General features: G+C 45.9%; 1 protein-coding gene across 1 annotated transcript; it reads right to left on the bottom strand.

Annotated features, from left to right (window-relative positions):
* Positions 1-1,068: 1,068 nt before the first annotated feature.
* LOC125454731 (dynein light chain Tctex-type protein 2-like) lies at positions 1,069-19,595 on the bottom strand. The gene is made up of 4 exons (XM_048535842.2): positions 19,348-19,595; positions 7,575-7,793; positions 6,289-6,441; positions 1,069-1,179 (listed from the first exon to the last, which is right to left on the bottom strand). Exons 1-4 carry the CDS (start codon positions 19,552-19,554, stop codon positions 1,069-1,071), a joined length of 690 nt encoding a protein of 229 aa, XP_048391799.1. The 5' UTR covers positions 19,555-19,595.
* Between the last annotated feature and the right edge of the window lie 15 nt (positions 19,596-19,610).

Raw genomic sequence — 19,610 nt, 5'->3', positions numbered from 1 at the left:
ACAGAAGGAAAAAAAAAGGAGGCAATCCTACACTTTGGGTCCCATTACCTCATGGACCATCCTGCTCCATGTGCACAAAGATCAGCGGGGTCAAGAGCTGACTTGTTCAGTAATGTGAAGACACATGAATGACCCAGTCATCAAATCAGGGGACAATCACTCAATCAATGACAGTAGATTCAACTGTAGCCTTGTATTTGATTGGATGAATACTTGGGTGGCACAGTGGTTAGCACTGCTGACTCACAGTGCTAGGGACCTTCCACCCTCGGGCGACTGTCCATGTGGAATTTGCACATTCTCCCCCGTCTGTGTGGGTTTCCTCCCAGACTCCAAATATGTGCAGGTTTGGTGGATTGGCCATGCTAAATTGCCCGTTGTGTTCAGGCATGTGTAGATTAGGTGGGTTATAGGGGGATGGGTCTGGGTGGGATGCTGAGGTTCAGTGTGGACTTGTTGAGCCAAAGGACCTGTTCCCACACTGTACAGATTCTACAATTCTAAAATGGGAAATAAGCGTGGTGAGTGGGACTAACTCGACTGCCCCTTGAAAGGACCTTCAGGCTCAAAAGCCTGAAGGCGTCCTTTGGTAACATTCTATGATTCTCTAATTAGACTATTAGAAACAGTAACGTGCAACTGCCACTGGTTCCAAGAATATATCTAGAAAAATTGTTTGGAGATAGTCCGCAAAAGGAAGAGCATTAACATTACAGGATAAGCAAACCACATAGTATATGTTAGTGCCATTTGTTTACTGTATGTGAATTTGCAGTTTTCATAAATAATGCAAGTTCTACTTACAAATGCTTTCAAATTTTGAAAGTTTATTTGTAGACTAAAATAGTAACTAAAACACAAAACAGTTAAATTTCAATATCAAAGCAATCCTTTCAATGAAAAATCTTAAAACAATCTTTTTAAACTGCAAAAAAAAGATGATACTACAGTTTGTATATCCTCTAAGCATTGTTAAATTTAGGCTTAGTTTCTACAGCAACCTACATTGTACCTTTTTAAACAACTCTTGAATTTCCAAATAAAAGTAAACATTTTATTTCAATACTGCTACTCATAATATACAGCATACACAGTTCCCACAACAAAAAATGTACTGGTATAAAATTGGCTTTCACACCAGCTGTCATGTTCTGGATCCCAAAGAAATCTGCTGGCAATCTATGTAATTAAAGCAAAATATGTTCAAATTGACATAAGACACTTTCAAAAGCAATGTACTTTGTATTCTTAAAATAAGTATGATCAAGAATTTAATGATACATTAAGTTGTTTCAGAGTAAATTTAGTTATGACTTTTTTATTGCCGAAACAGACATGCTGTCTTGCATTTTTCAGAATACACATAAGAATACCAATTTAGAGGGAATGAGATACAGGGTGCTGACTGGTTCGCAAATGGATTTGTTAAAACCACTTATCAACAAGTCAGCACTTTGTTCTCTTTGAAATTGGTATTCTCATTGCTGTTCTGATAAGTACAAAACAAAAAGCTTCAACATGTCATTTTTCTCAGCGATACTCAAGTTCTGTACTTCTAAATGACAAATTTTTTTACAACTGTTATCAAAAATGAACCCCACTCAGTACCACTTTTAAAAGGCTTTTTGGTCAATATTACCACTAGATGGAGCACCATGCAAGCATGTACAGCATCAATGTTGCTTCTAAATTGTATCCCACAGGAAATGCAGGGTATTATAAATGCATCAAAATAACCAGGGCCAAAGAAATGCAAATATATTTGAGAGCAGCCCTCAGAAGTAGGGCCTTCAAAATGCTGTGTTTGGAATTTTGTACAGATCGGTTTACCTATTTAAATAGCCCCAATGTACTTTTGTGTAATTTGCTGAGCACAGATTTCCCTAGAATCTTCCCGTATATACCCAAACTTAGCACTTCCCTTTTACTCTATTCCTATTTTTTCAGAGAGAATACTATTTTTTAATTGAACTAAACTCAGTTTTTTAAAAAAAATTCATACACGGAATATGAAAATCACCAGCAAGCCAGCACTTTACTGCCAGTACCTTGTTGCCCTTGAGAAGTGGCTACTGAGCTGTCTTCTTGCACCATTGCAGTCCAAGTGTCTTACGTAGATGCTTAATACCCTTAGGGATGGAATTCCAGGTTTTTGACGCAACAACACTGAAGGAATGGCGATACATTTCCAAATCTGGATGGTGGGTGGCTTGGAGGGGAACTTGCAGGTGGTGGTCTTCCCATATATCTGTTACCCAGTCCTTCTCAATGGAAGTTATCATGGCTTTGAAAGGTACTGTCTGAAGTTGTGTGAATTTCTACAGACATTTAATTGAAAGCACACAAAGCTACGACTGAGTGTTGGTAGTGGAGGGAGTGGCTGAGTATGTGGTGACAATCAAGTGGGCTGTTTGGTTCTCAATGATATCAAGTTTGAGTCTTGCTGGGGCTGCACTCATCCAGGCAAGTGGGGCATATTCTATCACACTCCTGAGTTGTGCCTTGTAGATGGTAGGCAGGCTTTGGAGATTCAGGAGGTAAATTATTCATAGCTTCTAAACCCATTCTGCTTTAGTATCTAAGGAGTCACGATTGTGGCTGGACATTATGCAGTCATCAGCAAATATTTCTACTTCTGACCTTGGGAGGTAAGGTCATTATGAAGCAGCTGACTATGGTAGGGTCTTCAGAACACTACCGTTAGGGACTCATACAGAGATGTCCTGGACCTGGATCACTGAAATCCAACAACCGGAACTAATCTCTCTATGTGTCAGGTACGATTCCATTCAGTGGAAAACGTTCTCTCAAATCCACTGGCTCATTTTGCTAGGGCTCCTTGATGCCACACTGAGACAAATATGACATTGATATCGAGGGATATTATTCTTGCCTTATAATCCGGAATTCAGCTCTTTTGTTTATGTTTAAGCTAAGGCTGTAAAAAGGTCAGATGCTAAGTGGTCCTGGTGGAACCCAAACTGGGCTTCAGTGAGCAGTCATTGCAGCATCTGCTTAGCTCGATAGATTTGTTGATTCCATCATTTTACTGATGATAGAGAGTAGACTGATGGAGGCTGAAATTGCCTGGTTAGATTTGTCCAGCATTTCGTGTACAAGATGTACCTGGACAATTTTCCACATTGTCAGGCACATGCCAGTGTTGTAGCTGTACCAGTACATCTTGGCTAGGGATGCAGCAAGTTCAGGAGCACAAGTCTTAAGTACTTTTTTAAAACAATTAATTCACAGGATGAGAGTGTTACTGGCTAGACCAGCATGTCTTGCCCATTCCTAACTGGTTCAGAGGGCATATAAGAGTCACTGTGAGTGTGGAGTCACATTCAATACCATCTTTTGTGCATGTCTGCAACAAACTGTGCATAGATCCTCAGTACACAGACACCTTATTTCACTACGTACTGAGGCTCTACCTGTTCCTGGTGAGCAAAGAATGTGTCCGACTTCATGTTATGGAATGTCTCAAGTAGGTGGACTGTTCGATATCACCTGTCCTGAGGTTAGCACTGTTGCCTCATAGCATCAGGGACCCAGGTTCAATTCCACCTTCAGGTGACTGTCTGTACGGAGTTTGCACATTCTCCCCATGTCTGCGTGGGTTTCCACTAGGTGCTCCGGTTTCCTCCCACAGTCCAAAGGCGTATGGGCAAGGTGGATTAGCAATTGGAAATGCAGAGTTATAGGGAAGAAAGTCTGGGTGGAATGGTTGGTATGACTTGACGGGTCGAATGGCCTGCTTTCACACCGTAGGGATTCTATGATTGGCAGAATGCCTTATTGCCATAACTTTTCTACAAATACCAAGATGTAGCTTGGCTGGTGGTGAGAAGGGCACTACAAGTCAGATCCTTCACGTACTTCTGACTCTCTCTGTCAACTCACACTGCCCTAAACTGACCATGGACAGGAACATACTGTCATACATCGTCTTCTGGAATGTGCCTTTGCAAAGAAGATCTAAGGTAAGATGTAGTTTTTGTTGATGTTTGTCCCAAATAGTTTCATGACACAGGACTCTGTGCTCCATGGATTGTTCCCTTGTCAAAAACGCCCTTGACCACAACTCTTGCATTTCCCGCACCTCAGCCCTCACACCCCCTCTCCACAATAAAAACAAAGACAGAATTCCCCTTGTCCTCACATACCACCCCACTAACCTCCGGATTCAACACATCATTCTCCGCCACTTGCAATCTGACCCCCCTGCAAGGGACATATTTCCCACCCCACCCTTATCTGCCTTCCAGACTCCCTCGCCTGCTCAACACTTCCCACTAGCCCACAACCTCTGGCACGTTCCCTGCAACCTCAGGAGGTGCTACACCTGCTCCTACACCTCCCCAATCACCTCTATCCCAGGCCCCAAAGAAACCTTCCACATCAAGCAGATGTTCACCTACACATCCTCTAATGTGGTCTATTGTATCCGCTGTTCCCAGTGTGCGTTCTCTACATCAATGAGACCAAGTGGAGACTCAGAGACCACTTTGTAGGGCATGTACGCTCGGTTTGCGACAAATGACAACATGTCCCAGTTGCAAACCACTTTAACTCCTCCTCCCACTCCCTGGACAACATATCCATCCAGGGGCTCCTCCAGTGTCACCCAGAAACTGGAGGAACAGCACCTCATATTCCGCCTTGGAAGCCTACAACCCTATGGGTCTCATTGTGGACTTTAGTAGCTTCAAAACCTCCCCACCAGTGACCTCATATCAAGATCAGTGCACCCCCACCCTGGCCTCATTAAATTGTCCGTCTTCTCTCCCACCTATCTGCTCCTCCTACCTCAATGACCAATCCCCACCACTGCCTACCTCATTCATCTTTACTAGCTTCATCCCTGCCTCCTTGACATGTCCATCTTTTCTCCCACCTATCCACTCCACTATCTACCTGCTATCACTGCCCCCTCCCATTTATTTCAGAGCCCCCTTCCCCGGCCCCATTTCTGAAGAAGGGTCCCAACCCAAAATATCAGCTTTCCTGCACCTCTGATGCTGCCTGGCCTGCAGTGTTCCTCCAGCTCCACACTGTGTTATCAATGGAAGATGCTCTTTGGTTTTGCTGAAATTTGTTGGTCTTCCAGTGAATAAAGAGTTGACCTCAACTGAGTGTTTCAGGCTGGCACATTCCACGGTCCAGGAATGCATGCTGAAGGATGCGCTAAAGCTTGGGACAGCTGGTGCCAAAGCAGTAGGGCAAGATATTCGTCTAAGGTTTCTGCCCACGTAATATTGGGCGGTGGGGGCAGGTGGGGAGGAGAAAGGGTCAGTTCAGTTCAATACACAGACCAATGCCACCCCCACTCCACCACCCCCGTTACCCTCAAAATAATAAATATTTTTCTTGCACTAATTATAGATTTGTTCTTACAACTACATGGTAGCTCATTGGGATGTCAGATTTGAATATTTCATCTGTGGCTATTTTCACTATGCAAAGACTGTATGGAATGTATTGAGACCTCCTTGTATGTACTTAAGACATTTTTTGAAAAAAATGAATGAAGAATATTTTTTGCAATTTAAAATGTCCTGCCCTATGGAACTGCCAGGAAGTCAGATAACAGTCTCAACTGCACCTGAGCTTGGTAGTAGACATTGCCAGGACTGCAAGCAGGCCCAGGAAGATGACAGACATGGATTCTGGAGTGAGATAGCCAGGGGGGAATGTTGGCTGAGGAGGCTTTGCCCTCTTTAGGGCATAGGTTGGGGTGGGGGTTTTAATGTATAAGCAGGTAGGGAGAGGGTTACTATCTTCTCAAAGGGTGACCTCAATGGGCAAAGGCCATCCTCCAAAAAGATAATACACACCTTCCTTCCCACTCTTACAAAAATTCACACTCTTGTAAAAATTTGAGAACAAAAAAAATCTGCCAACTTGTGCCTGCCCACATCAACCGTTTTATGTCATAGTCAGAGTAATACTGGATTAGTTCAACGTTTATTTACACATGATGGGTGGAATGCTGATTTTGCCACCATCTACATTCAGGGAGAGCTCAAGGGTAGGTGGGAATGTGATAGCCCGGACACTTGCCCTATTTTGCATGCCTGCACACTGAAAACATACCTGCCAGGTGCAAATAATATTAGTCTATGGTCTTTAGTACTAGAATATACAGTAGAGAGACACCTACAATAATGGACAAAAATCACTTGTAATCAAAAAGATCATAAAAATGCATCATAGATCTCTCATGTAACGTTTCAATAAAGAAGTTTTTTTCTTGAGAAGTATTGTTAATTTGAAACTTTTACTCACCATTAAACCTTGATTTTTCAGTTCTCCAGTGAAAACTCTAGCAATTAATTTGAACCGTTCAGGTGCTAATTCTTTTGCTATGGCTCTTATGTCATCAGAAAGGGAAAGAGTCAATGCCCTAAAATTGTGAATTTCCTTATCTCTTAGCTTAGCCTTTAGAAAAGAAATAAAAAAACTTACTATTGTCTTTTAGCAATTCAAAACAATTTTGTTTTATAGCAAATAAAAATTAAATGGTTTATTTTCCTCATTATGCTATCAAAAGTACAGTGTTATAATATTTTACAAGGATTATTTTCCTACTGATACCATTAGTGGCAAGCAAGCGCAATTTTTTTGCCATGGATTTAATCTGCTTCCTCTAATACTTGCAGTCCAGCTGACTGTATGAATTGAGTTCCACTACCATTTCCTATTGACAGTGATGTTGCCATAAGATGCTCTCAAAAATCCAGATTTCTATTTGTAATTGACTGTTTATAACTGTTAAATTTAGAAATTATTCCTATATTCTCCTAGCTGCTTCCCCAACAACCCCTCTCCCAACTCACTGAACATCACGTTCACTGACGACTTATCCTGGACCTTGTACATAAGTATGACAGTCAAGAAGACACAACAATGCCTCTTCTTCCTCAGGCGGCTCAGGAAATTTGGGATGTCCATAAGGTCCCTCAACAACTTCTACAGATACTCCTTTGAAAACATACAGTCCAGGTGCATAATGGCCTGATACGGCAACTGTTCTGCCCAAGACCGTAAGAATCTACAGAATGTGGTGTGCACAGCCCAGATCATTATGGAAGCCAAGGTTCTATTCATGGACTCTATTTACATGGCTCAATGCCATGGAAAGGTGGCCAACATCATCAAAGACCTATCACATCCTGGTAATGACTTCCTAAAATCTCTTCCGTCAGACAGAAGACACAGAAGTCTGAACACATGCACAAGCAGGTTCAGGAAATGCTTCTTTCCGGCTGTGATCAGACTGATGAATGGACTCTAGCTTCAAATAATGTATCCTGTATGCCTCTAAGTCTTTTTGATTTGTAGATCCTTTGTTTAGTGTGATCTGCCTGTACCACTCATTAACAAAGCTGTTCACTGTCCTTCAGTAAACATGACAATAAAAACAATCTATCTGAAACTCAATATTTCAAATAAAGTCCCACTGTGACCACTAAACAACATTTGCTTACCACCTGCTCTCAGGGACAATTAAAGATTCCCATGAAGGAATAACAAAAATCATTTTTTAAAAACTGTACTATATTATACGTTACCTCCAAAAGCTCATCTACCCTTCTCGCAACTGCAGCAAAGTCAAATTCTTTATCTGGAACCATTTTATAGGTGTTAGCCATTTTTTGCTTCACAAGACTAGGTTTCCATGTTAAAGGTTCTTCAAAGACCTCATCGTCATCTTCGTCCATTTCACTCTTGTCTATATGCACAACTTGCAGGATTGTGTCATGTAACCTTTCCTTTAAGATCTCATGAAACTTCACTCAAGAGAAAGTAAACAACAAGGGAGGATTAGATAAAGTAATAAACAATCTGCTCAGCACTTATCGGTGGTTGTGGTCACTTTAAAATATAACATAGAATGGATAGTTCTAAAGAACACTTGCAGTTTAATAGCTGCTTATGAATGGATGAAATTAGGAGAAGCAAGCCATTCGGGCCCTCCACTGTTCAAGAAGATCATGGCACATCTGTTTGTGGTTTCAATTCCGCACTCACATCTAAATCATAATCTTAAGTAAGAGCATTAATCTGCCCCCCTCCTAAAAATTTAATAGCCTTCCTCCATTTTCTTGAGATACAGAGTTTCAAAGATGCTAATCTTAGGAGAAATTGGCCCTGATCTGTCTCTGCAAAGCAGAAACCTTAATGATATAAACAGTGACCGCTAGTTCTGGGCTCACCACAAGAGAAAAAAGTCCTGTCCACATGCACCTTGTCAAAATCATTTAGGATCTTTCATGCGTCAATCAAATAACCCCTCATTCTTCTAAACTCCAGTGGAAATAAGCACAGACTGTCCATCCTTTCCTTATAAAATCAATCCACACATTCCAGGTGGCAATCTTGCAAATCTCCTCCGAACCACCTCCATCACATTTACATTCTTCCTAAATAGAAGATTAAAACCATACACAGTACTTGAGATTTGGCCTCACCAGTGCCTTGTACAAAGAAAGCATAATATTGTTACTTTCAATTCAATTAACCTTCTTAGACTCTTACTGCACTTCCATACTAACACTTTGCCAGTTAGCCCTACTTTAGTTGTTGGTAAGAGTTGAATTTATTATTGAGGATGAAGGGTACTAAGGGGTACATTAGTAGGTGGATTGGCTATGATAAATTGCCCCATAGTGTCCAAGGATGTGTAGGCTAGGTGGATTAGCCATGGTAAATGCAAGGTTACGCCAATAGGGTAGGGGGCTGGGTATACATGGGATGCCCTTCCAATGGTCAGTGCAGACTCGATGCATGGAACAGTCTCTTACCACACTGTCAGAGTTCTAAAATAGGCTCTGTCTGCATGGCTTTGTCAAGGCGAGGCCATGCCTCAGAAAATTATTAGAGTTGAATGAACCAGCAAGGCTGTGCTGTGATCTATTTGGATTTCTAAAAGCCCTTTGACTCATGCCACAAACAAGACTGCTAAAGAAGAGCCCATGGTGTTAGGGGGCAAAGTACTGGCATGGATAGAGGATTGGCTGACTGGCAGAAGGCAGAGAGTGGAGATAAAGAGGCCTTTTTCAGGATGGCAGCCAATGACTAGTGGAGTTCTGCACAGGTCTGTATTGGGACAACTATTCTTGTTACACATTAATGATCTTGACAAAGGACCTGAGGGTACTGTTGCTAAGTTTACAAATGACATAGGTGGAGGGGCAGATACAATTGAGGGAGTATGGAGACTACAGAAGGACTTGGACAGGCTAGGAGAGTGATATAGTGTGAGGTTATGCAATTTGGTAGGGAGAATAGAGTCAGACTATTTTCTAAATGGGGAAAGGCTTTGAAAATCTGAAGCACGAAGAGAACCAGGGGTCCAAGTTTAGGATTGTCTTAAGGTTGACATGCAGGTTCAGGTGGCAGTTAGAAAAGCAAATGCAATGTTAGAATTCATTTCAAGTGGGCTAGAATACAACAGCAGAGATGTACTGTTGATGCTGTACAAGGTTCTGCTCAGATTGCATTTAGAATATTGTGAGGAGTTCTGGGCCCAATATCTAAAGAAGGATCTGCTGGCTGTGGAGGGGCTCCAGAGAAGGCCTACAAGAATGATCCTGGGATTTGGGGTCTTGTTGTTTAAGGAATGATTGAGGATTCTGGGCCTGTATTCAATGAAATTTGGAAGTATAACGGGGGGAATCTGATTCAAACTTAGAACACTGAAAGGCCTGGATAGAAGCTGTGTCCAGTTGTAGGAGTGACTAGGACCAGAGGGTATAGCCTCAGGTTAAAGGGAAAGCCGTTCAGAATTGACAAGGAATCTCTATAACCAGGGAGTGGTTAATTTGTGGGATTCATTCCTGCAGAAGGCTGTGGAGACCTAGTCATTGGGCGTCTTTAAGACAGAGATAGCTAAGTTCTTGTTTAGTAAGGGGATCCTGGGTTATGGCGAAAAGGCAAGAATATAGGGTTGAGAAACAATTGAATGGAGGCACGGGCTCGATGGGTCAAAACTAAAATCTTATAAAAATCAAAAGACGCTGATGCTGTAAATCAGGAACAAAAATGGAAATCACTGGAAAAGCTCATCACATCTGGCAACATCTGTGGAGACAGTGAACATTTCAGGTCAAGTTCCGGAGAAGGGTCATTCAACCTGAAGCTCTGATCTCTCTCCACAGATGCTGCCAGACTTCCTCTGCTTTTCAAGCAATTTCTATTTTTGTTCATGAAATCTTATGGTTTGATGATGAATGCACAGGACAGCAAATAACTGAAAAGTGGGTCAGGGCTCCATGTGGTGGACCTGTACATGAACTAATGACGTGAAGGTACAGGTATTGAACTGGGGTGGACAGAGTCAGAAGTGACATGACACCAGGTTATAGTCTAACAGGTTTATTTGCAGTCACGAGCTTTTGGACTGTAGCCCCTTCATCAGATGAAGTGAGAGAGGACACAGAATTTATACGCAGAGAGATCCAGGATAAAGAGATCAAAAGATCATACAAATGGTGTGAGTATTGAATAATAAATCTCTGCAGGTGATCAAAAGCATCAGATGATTTGCAGTGATGGACACCCAGTAAGTGCTGTAGTGTCGGACTTACTGGTCACAGACAGCATTGTTGAGGGAAATGGAGTGCTACAGGACAGTGGTTAAACTACAGTTAACACTAGTACATGAACTTAGGCACAACAGTTAACACTTGGACAGGAATTTAGTCACAGATGTGATAGCAATAAGGAGAAGTGGTGAGGCGGCAGTGCACAGTATGGGGGATCAGTTTGAGTCAGCAGAAGATAACAATAAGGAACGATTAAGAACCAGCAAAAACCGGATCCAGGAAACACTTGGGGCTAACTAGGTGAAAGGTGAGGAGTATGTGGCCACAGGCAGCTATGGCACATGCTTAGTAGAGAATAGTAAAAGCCAGAGCTGAACTACAGATGGGGACACCCACTTAGGGAGGCCCAAGGGAATACAAACATTGGCGCCTGAATACATAATGAATGGGATGTATAAAAGAAGACTGAAAACTCTGTATCAGGGTCTCTCCGGTTCTCCAGGAGCACCCGACTCTGCAGACTCACAATAAAAGAACTTGTTTCCACGACTTTGCCTCCAGTAGTTCTGTGATTGTGAGCATGGGTGTTTTGATAAATCTCACAAATTTGGGGGCTCGTCCGGGATCGCCACTCCGAGACGCCCGACGGCGGGTCTAGGAAGAGGGGGAGGTGCACCCCGCTGAGTTCAGTGGTCCCTGAAGTCCTGGCCCGACGTTGGGTGGTCTGAGTGAGTGATATCCGGACAGGAGATTCTGGAAACAAGTGGTGATAGGACATCGGTAGCGCGCTGCGATCGAGCAATTCTTGTGCACAAGACCCGGGTAAGAAAGAAAGACTATTAAGTACTACTTGGGCAATCGGGGGGAACGTCTGCCTAAGAGCGGTTGGCAGGGTCTGGGTAACAAGACCCAGGGGAAACAGGCGCAGGAAGGACAAGGTGCGTCTGGGGCAGCTCAGCCGATAGTCCGTGGGTTGAGGGCTGTGGGAAGTTGGCAAAGACTTCAGGGTACCGGTACCAGGGAAGAAGTAGACATGGGAAACACGTGCACGAAACCCCGAGGGAGGAAGGAAGAGAAGGGCTTTAAGGGAGAACGCCCCGTGATCCCGCCTGATAGTCCGTTAGGGCGGCAGCTAAGGAATTGGGACACGGGGCGGACGAAGGGAAGAAGTAAGGAAGTTATGATAAAATACTGTTATTTTGAATGGCCAAAAACCCCAATCCGCGGACCCTCAGTATGGTGGCCACGCTTGGGGTCCAACGAGGATTGGGTTTGTCAGAACTTGAATGTCTTTGTGAGTCAAAGGAGTCCTCCTAATCCGGAGGAGCAGGACTATGCAAGGTGTTGGATACCAACAGCAAAGTTATTTAAAATGGATGAAAACAAAGAGGAGAACTCGAGCGGTCCCACATGGAACCCCCTTGATCACCTGCCTCCACCCTACCAGGCAGACCATCACGGTTCGGGGGCCGCAGGTGTGGAAGCGGTGGGGGACGTAGACCCGAATGTACCTAGCAATGAGGGGGAATATGACCTAAGGGAGGATGGGGATGATCAGTCAAAAGGGAACGTCTCGGAAGACCTTCCTGATGAGAGGCTTCAGAAAGAAGGCAGGGGACTGAAAAGGATAAGGAGAACTGAAGTGGAACTGTTAATGGAAGGCACCCAGAACCCTATTGCAATGAATCCACTCTGGAAAACGGCGACTTGGGATTCGTAAGCATTCCCCTCACTAGCATGGAAGTCAGGAATTAAGAAGGAGATGAAGAATCTTTTAGAGGACCCCTTAGGGTTGGCTGAACAATTTGATCAGTTTCTGGGGCCTAATATTTACACCTGGGACGAGATGCAAGCTATAATGGGGACCCTGTTCACCTCGGAGGAAAGGCAGATGATCCGGCAAGCTGGAATGAGGATATGGGAAAGGGACCACCTGCCCCAGCAGGGGCACCGTGGGGTTTTACCTGAGGCGAAGTTCCCCGTGGTGCGACCCGATTGGGATAAGCAACAGGAAGGTTGGGGGGGGGGGGGGGGGGGAGGCGAAGTATGCAGGATCTTCGGGATCTCATAGTAAAAGGGATAAAAGACGTGGTACCGAAAGGTCAGAATTTCGAGCGAGCCTTTGAGAGTAGACAGATGAAAGAGGAAGCTCCGGCTGTCTTCTTACAGAGACCACGGAAAAATATACAACAATACTCGGGCGTAGACCCAAACTCTGAGCCGGGACAACAACTGCTGCGGGCGAATTTCGTTACCAAATCCTGGCTGGATATTAAACGGAAGTTGGAAAAATTGGAAGACTAGAACGAAAAGTCGCTTGATCAATTACTCAAGGAGGCCCAGAAGGTTTATCTGAGACGGGAGGACGAGAAGCAAAAGGGAAAGGCTAAAATGATGATGCAGGCAGTAGAGCATGCCGTCGGGAAGAAATGGGAAAGAGAGGGGGGGTGGGAAGCCCTGAGACAAGAAGAGTGGGGCAAGGTGGAGGGCGAACGGAGGGAAGGAGGGAGAGGACAGAGTGATAGAAGAGAGAGAAAGCAAGGCTGGAGGACAGGACCCTCTAGCTGTTACTACTGTAATGAAAAGGGACACTTTAAAAGAGAATGCCCCAAACTGCGGGAAGAGACCCGTTCTTACGCGTTGACGGAGGAGGACGATTAGGGGGGTCAGGAGTCCCCGCCCACTACGGGGTCCGTGGGCGGTAGAGGGGAACCCCTGGTAAATTTAAAGATAGGACCCCAAGGAGAGGAGATGGTATTTATGGTGGGCTCTGGAGCTGAAAGGTCGAGCGTGGTCCATACTCCACACGGAACATCGTTGGGAGAAAATAAAGTGAAAGTATGTGGAGTAGGCAGGAAAATAATTGAAACAGTCGTAATTGAGAACGTGAAAGTAACATACCAAGACCGGGCAGTTACTGAGGACCTGATCCTAGTCCTACAGGCAGGGGTAAACCTTATGGGGAGAGATTTACAAGTACACCTGGGGGTAGGGACTGCTCCTGTTGGAGGACATATTGTGGCTCAGTTATGCACCCTGAGGGAGGAAGACGAACGAGAGATCGGGGACCTGGTCTGATCTGGAGAGGGCAACAGAGGGGGTTTACAGACACCTCCCCTCCGAATAACCCTGAAGGAAGGATATGGCCCAGTACGAGTGAGACAGTATCCCATCTCTCTTGAAGGGCGAAAGGGGCTCCAGCAGGTTATCGAGGGTCTTCTGCGGGATGGAATGCTGGAAGGATGTATGTCCCCCTTCAACACCCCAGTGTTACCTGTGCGGAAGCTGGACAGGACGTTCCGTCTTGTTCAGGACCTGCGGGAACTAAATAAGATAGTTCAGACCCGACATCAAGTAGTCCCGGACTCCTATACTATTCTGAACCGGATACCCCCAGAGCATGCGTGGTTCAGTGTAGTCGACTTAAAAGATGCCTTTTGGAGCTGCCCCCTGGCTGAAGAAAGCCGGGATCTGTTCGCCTGAGTGGGAGGAACCCCGCACTGGAAGGAAGCAGCAATATCAGTGGGCTGTTCTTCCTCGAGGATTTACGGAATCACCTAAACTGTTTGGGCAGGTACTGGAACAAGTACTGGAAGCATACTCTGGGGCCCCGGGAACCCAACTGATACAGTATGTAGACGATCTCTTACTCTCCGGGGAAGAACAGGACAGTGTCCGGGAATCCACTATACAGTTACTAAAGTTCCTCGGGACAAAGGGTCTGCGGGTGTCCAAAAGTAAGCTCCAATTTGTCGCCCAAGAAGTGAAATACCTGGGACACCTGATTAGGCATGGGAAGAAGAGAATAAGCCCAGAGACGATCACAGGAATTGTCGGCTTACCCTTGCCTAGCAACCGGAGGAAAATAAGGAAGTCCTGGGACTTGTTGGATATTGTCGGCTCTGGATAAATGAATATGCCCGGCGGGTCAAGTTCCTCTATGACAAACTAGCTAGCGAAGAGATGGAGTTAGCCTGGAGTACTGAGGAACAGCAAAAATTCGGCCGCTTAAAGGACAGGTTGGTGAGCGCTCCAGTACTGGCTCTGCCCTCAGTTAACAAGCCTTTTTACTTATTTTTGAATGTTGATGATGGAGTGGCCTTGGGGGTGTTGACTCAAACACGAGGGGGGAAGAAACAACCGGTGGCCTTCCTCTCGAAAATACTAGATCCGGTGTCCCGAGGCTGGCCCGTATGTGTCCAGGCGATAGCAGCCATGGCTATCTTGGTTGAGGAAAGTCGGAAGCTCACCTTTGGTGGATATCTAGTAGAATGTACTCCCCACACAGTCAGGACAATCCTGACCCGGAAATCCCACAGGTGGCTGACAGATTCGAGAATATTAAAATACGAAACGATCTTGATAGAAAAGGACAACTTGACCATAGTCAAGGATAAAAACGCGAACCCCTCATAATTTTTATACCCGCCTGCGGCAGATGAAGAGTCGGGAGACTGGGAACATAACTGTTGCGACATCATTGACTTACAAACTAAGAGCCGAAACGATCTGGATGAGGAACCCCTCACAGGAGGGTGCAGATGGTTCATAGACAAATCATCGTACTGCATGGAAGGAAAGAGGTACAGCGGATACGCGATAATCGATGGGATTGCGGGAACCGCAGTAGAATCGGGGCGCCTACCCGGGAACTGGTCGGCACAGTCCTGTGAATTGTACACCCTGATGAGAGCATTGGACAACCGGGAAGGCACGATCTACACTGATTCAAAGTATGCATTTGGAGTAGTGCATACATTTGGCAAAATCTGGAAAGAGCTGGGGATGATAACGACAAGGGGGAGGGAGCTGGCCCATGAACAATTGATTAAAAAGACCTTGGACGCGCTCAAGAAACCTGCAAGAATAGCGGTAGTACATGTTCCAGGGCATCAAAAGGGAAATTCACTGGAGGCCAGAGGGAACCGAATGGCCGACGAGAACACCCGAAAGGCTGCCCAATCCGCGACGGTGCGAATGATGTCCCTGATCCCGTTGGGGGAAGGGTTAAAGAAGGTACCGCTATTCTCAGACTCCGATAAGGAGCGGATGAAAAAGGAGCTGGGAGCCAGACAAACAGCGGACGGGAAGTGGTGGCTTCCGGATGGTAGACAAATACTAAACAAGGAGGTAACCAGGCGACTGCTGCACGAATTGCACTCCCAGTCCCATTGGGGAACCCAGGCGTTATGTGACATCCTTTTATGAACTTACGCATGTTCCGGCATATATACCTTGGCGAAACAAGCGGTGTCCGGATGTATAGTCTGCCAGAAAGTGAATAAAAAGGTGATGAGGGCACCGCCAAAAGGGGGACAGCCATTGGCAGTACAACCATTTCAATGAATACAGATGGACTTCACTGAACTCCCTAGAGCCCAGAGGTGGGGGTATATACTGGTGATAGTAGACCACTATACCCGATGGGTGGAGGCCTTCCCTGTCGCTAGTGCGACCGCCCAGGTGGTGGCTAAGATCCTCTTAGAACAGATAATCCCTAGGTACGGAATAGTAGAATCCATTGATTCAGATAGGGGAACACACTTTGCGGCAAAGGTGCATAAATTGATTTGTGGTACATTGGGGATTACCTGGAAGTTGCACACCCCCTGGCACCCACAAAGTTCGGGAATGGTAGAGCGAATGAACGCCACCTTAAAGGCACACATAAGGAAGCTGGTAGAGGAAACAAAACTCCCCTGGACCAAGTGTTTACCGCTAGCTCTGCTCAGAATATGCACGGCTCCCTGGAAGGATAGAGGGGTGTTGCCATATGAAATGTTGTTTGGACTCCCCTATCTAGGAGGGGTGGAAGGGGTCCCCACCTTTGAAAGTAAACATGCGTTTCTAAGGAACTATTTACTGGCAGTCTCTCGTTCACTTACAGAGCTTAAAACCAAAGGCTTGCTGGCACAGGGCCCTCCTCTGGATTTCCCCATCCACCCAATAAAGGCAGGAGATTGGGTCCTTGTCAAGTCGTGGAAAGAGGGGAAGTTACGGCCGCAGTGGTCTGGCCCATATCTAGTGTTGCTGACAACGGAAACAGCGATTCGAACAAAATAAAAAGGGTGGACGCACGCGGCGTGAGTAAAGGGACCAGTGGACCCATCAACTGAGGGAGAGTGGGAAGTCCGAGCGGAGGACAATCCGTTGACATTACGGATTAAGCGAAAAGGATGATGAAGGACAGTAACCAGTTCAAAATTGTATATCACAGTCTGTTTACTATACTGTACCTTGTGTGCGAACTATGCTAGACAGAAGGGACAGACCAATTGTTGGGTACGTGCGGCCATCCCACATCATGGGGAGTCCGGAATCCCTCTTACCATTCTGCCTATGACTAGGGAGGAAGTAGGCGAGGCGCTGCAGTTCAACACCTCTAAGCGGTATGTGGGAGTCGGGCGGGGGTACATGGAATTCTAGTTACGGGAATTGGTGGCCGCGTTGGGGTAGATGGAAAGGGAGCAAGGGGAATTACAGTTTCAAGGGATGGTTTCCCCGACCGGCCCCACGGACCCAAGGGGCAATTGACGGTCTCAGAGTTACGCCACCTCGGGGACAGGTTAACTCAACGTGTTTCTGTAACTGGAATGTGAGCGCCCCGTTCCAATTGGGGAACTCGTCCTGTAAAGTGCACCAAGTGGCCCACAAATATAGCCTGTCCATACCATTAAACGGGACATATTGGGTATGTGACACCAGAGCATATCCATACCTGCCCAGGGAACAACATGAACATCAGGGAGACCAGGGATCTGGCATAGAGCGGACCTTGCCACCTGAACAGAAGGGGTGGAGTGGTTGTTGTTACCTAACCTACCTAGTCCCTCATGTACACATCCCGAAAGAAGTCCCATGGACTAGAAAGGAACAGGGGAAAGAAGAGGCGCAAACCCAGAAAAGTGATGGAGACTGACCGCTTGTTCTGGACCCTCTTTCCTCCTTATGGGACGGCTCAGGCAGGGGTAGAAATTCAACAGTTAGCTGCTTCCTTGGAGGAATTGGCCAATGGCACGGCCATAGTTCTAAGCGAGACACAGACCCAGGTGCGGGCCCTCACTACTGAAATGATTGCCCTCAGATTAGTGGCCCTCCAAAACCGAATGGCCTTGGATTTTATACTCGCTGAGAAAGGGGGGACCTGCATTCTGATAGGGAATGAATGTTGTACCTATGTCCCTGACAAGTCGCAAAATATTACTAACCTCTCCCAACATATTCGGGGTCAAATTGGTAAAATACGAGAAGCGGGGAATAGGTATCGCAAGGAGGCAGGGTGGGAATGGGGCAGTTGGGGCTTGACTGGATGGGGTAATTGGTTGGTGAACCTAGCGATTTATGGCCTAATCATAGTGGTAGGACTAATAATAGGCCTGAACATCCTGAAATGTCTATTGGCCCGTATGATGCCGGCCTCCCTGACCAACATGAGAACAGCACTATTTACGATGAAAATCCCGGACAGCAAGCATAATGACGATACCCAACGGAGAGAGATTAAATACATGATGGCCAACTTAGAAAACAACTGAAGGAACGGGGAGGGAACACTGAGGTGTTTAACCAATAATGCGTGGCAAAAGAAAAAGGGTGGAATTCAGAGAAGCTACAGGACAGTGGTTAAACTACAGTTAATACTAGTACATGAACTTAGGCACAACAGTTAACACTTGGACAGGAATTTAGTCACAGATGTGATAGCAATAAGGAGAAGTGGTGAGGCGGCAGTGCACAGTATGGGGGATCAGTTTGAGTGAGCAGAAGATAACAATAAGGAGCGATTAAGAACCAGCTAAAACCGGATCCAGGAAACACTTGGGGCTAACTAGGTGGAAGTTGAGGAGTATGTGGCCACAGGCAGCTATGGCACATGCGTAGTAGAGAACATTAAAAGCCAGAGCTGAACTACAGATGGGGACACCCACTTAGGGAGGCCCGAGGGAATACAAACATTGGCGCCTGAATACATAATGAATGGGATGTATAAAAGAAGACTGAAAACTCTGTATCAGGGTCTCTCCGGTTCTCTGGGGGCACCCGACTCTGCAGACTCGCAATAAAAGAACTTGTTTCCACGACTTTGCCTCCAGTAGTTCTGTGATTGTGAGCACGGGTGTTTTAATAAATCTCACATTGTGAAGCGAGGCTTTAATGATGGACGTACAGGTCAGGCAATGACAGAAGACCGTGGTAGGCTGGACACAGAGGTAATAGGTGTGCCGGTACCCAATGACCTAAGATAACAAGGTGTAGAGCTGGATGAACACAGAAGGCCAGGCAGCATCAAAGAAGTAGGAAAGATGACGTGAGATGAGAGATAAAGGGAACTGCAGATGCTGGAGAATCCAAGATAAAAAAAGTGTGGAGCTGGATGAACACAGCAGGCCAAGCAGCATCTTAGGAGCACAAAAGCTGACGTTTCAGGCCTAGACCCTTCATCAGAAAAAAAGAGATGAAAGGTCTTTTTTCTGATGAAGGGTCTAGGCCCGAAACGTCAGCTTTTGTGCTCCTGAGATGCTGCTTGTCCTGTGTGTTCATCCAGCTCCACACTTTGTTACCTTGGATTCTCCAGCATCTGCAGTTCCCGTTATCACTAAGAGTTGGGGAGAGCTGTGTCCACAGAACAGCCCATGACCAGAAGGGGCGGTCTGGGCTGGAATGATAGACTAACAGACTACCTAATGACAGAAATGATGCGATTGTCGGCGGAGGGTCACACCTGGCAGACGAAGAAAACAGGAATTGCCAGACGGCGGAGGTGGAAGTAGACAAGGTAATGCACGTCCAAACTTACCGCGTTTTCCTCGAATACGCTGGACCTCCTTTTCCGACCCCCGGTACTTCTACGACCGTCTGCATCGACGGACGGCTTGACGATCTTCTTACGTATGGGCAAACCCATTCGTCCCAGCGGCACCTGCCCCTTCAATTCTTCCATGTCCATGGTGTCATCTGACTGTTCTCCCAGGCTCTGGAGAACTTCATCCTCATCGTCGTCCATTGCTGCCTTTCACTTCTTCGCCCGGCCGCTCGACTGTTAAACCGTCGTCGCCGACT

The sequence above is a fragment of the Stegostoma tigrinum genome, chromosome 9 (assembly GCF_030684315.1).
Source record: "Stegostoma tigrinum isolate sSteTig4 chromosome 9, sSteTig4.hap1, whole genome shotgun sequence".
In the NCBI taxonomy this organism is placed as follows: Eukaryota; Metazoa; Chordata; class Chondrichthyes; order Orectolobiformes; family Stegostomatidae; genus Stegostoma; species Stegostoma tigrinum.
The sequence above is the reverse complement of the archived record's forward strand: the minus strand, read 5'-3'. Positions and strand labels throughout refer to the sequence as shown.

Coding starts and splice junctions, on each gene's coding strand:
- LOC125454731 (XM_048535842.2), bottom strand. CDS start 19,554: ATGGACGACGATGAGGATGAAGTTCTCCAGAGCCTGGGAGAACAGTCA. Junction 6,442..7,574: donor GGGTAGATGAGCTTTTGGAG/GTAACGTATAAT, acceptor TCTTTTCTAAAG/GCTAAGCTAAGAGATAAGGA. Junction 1,180..6,288: donor TGAAAAATCAAGGTTTAATG/GTGAGTAAAAGT, acceptor TTAATTACATAG/ATTGCCAGCAGATTTCTTTG.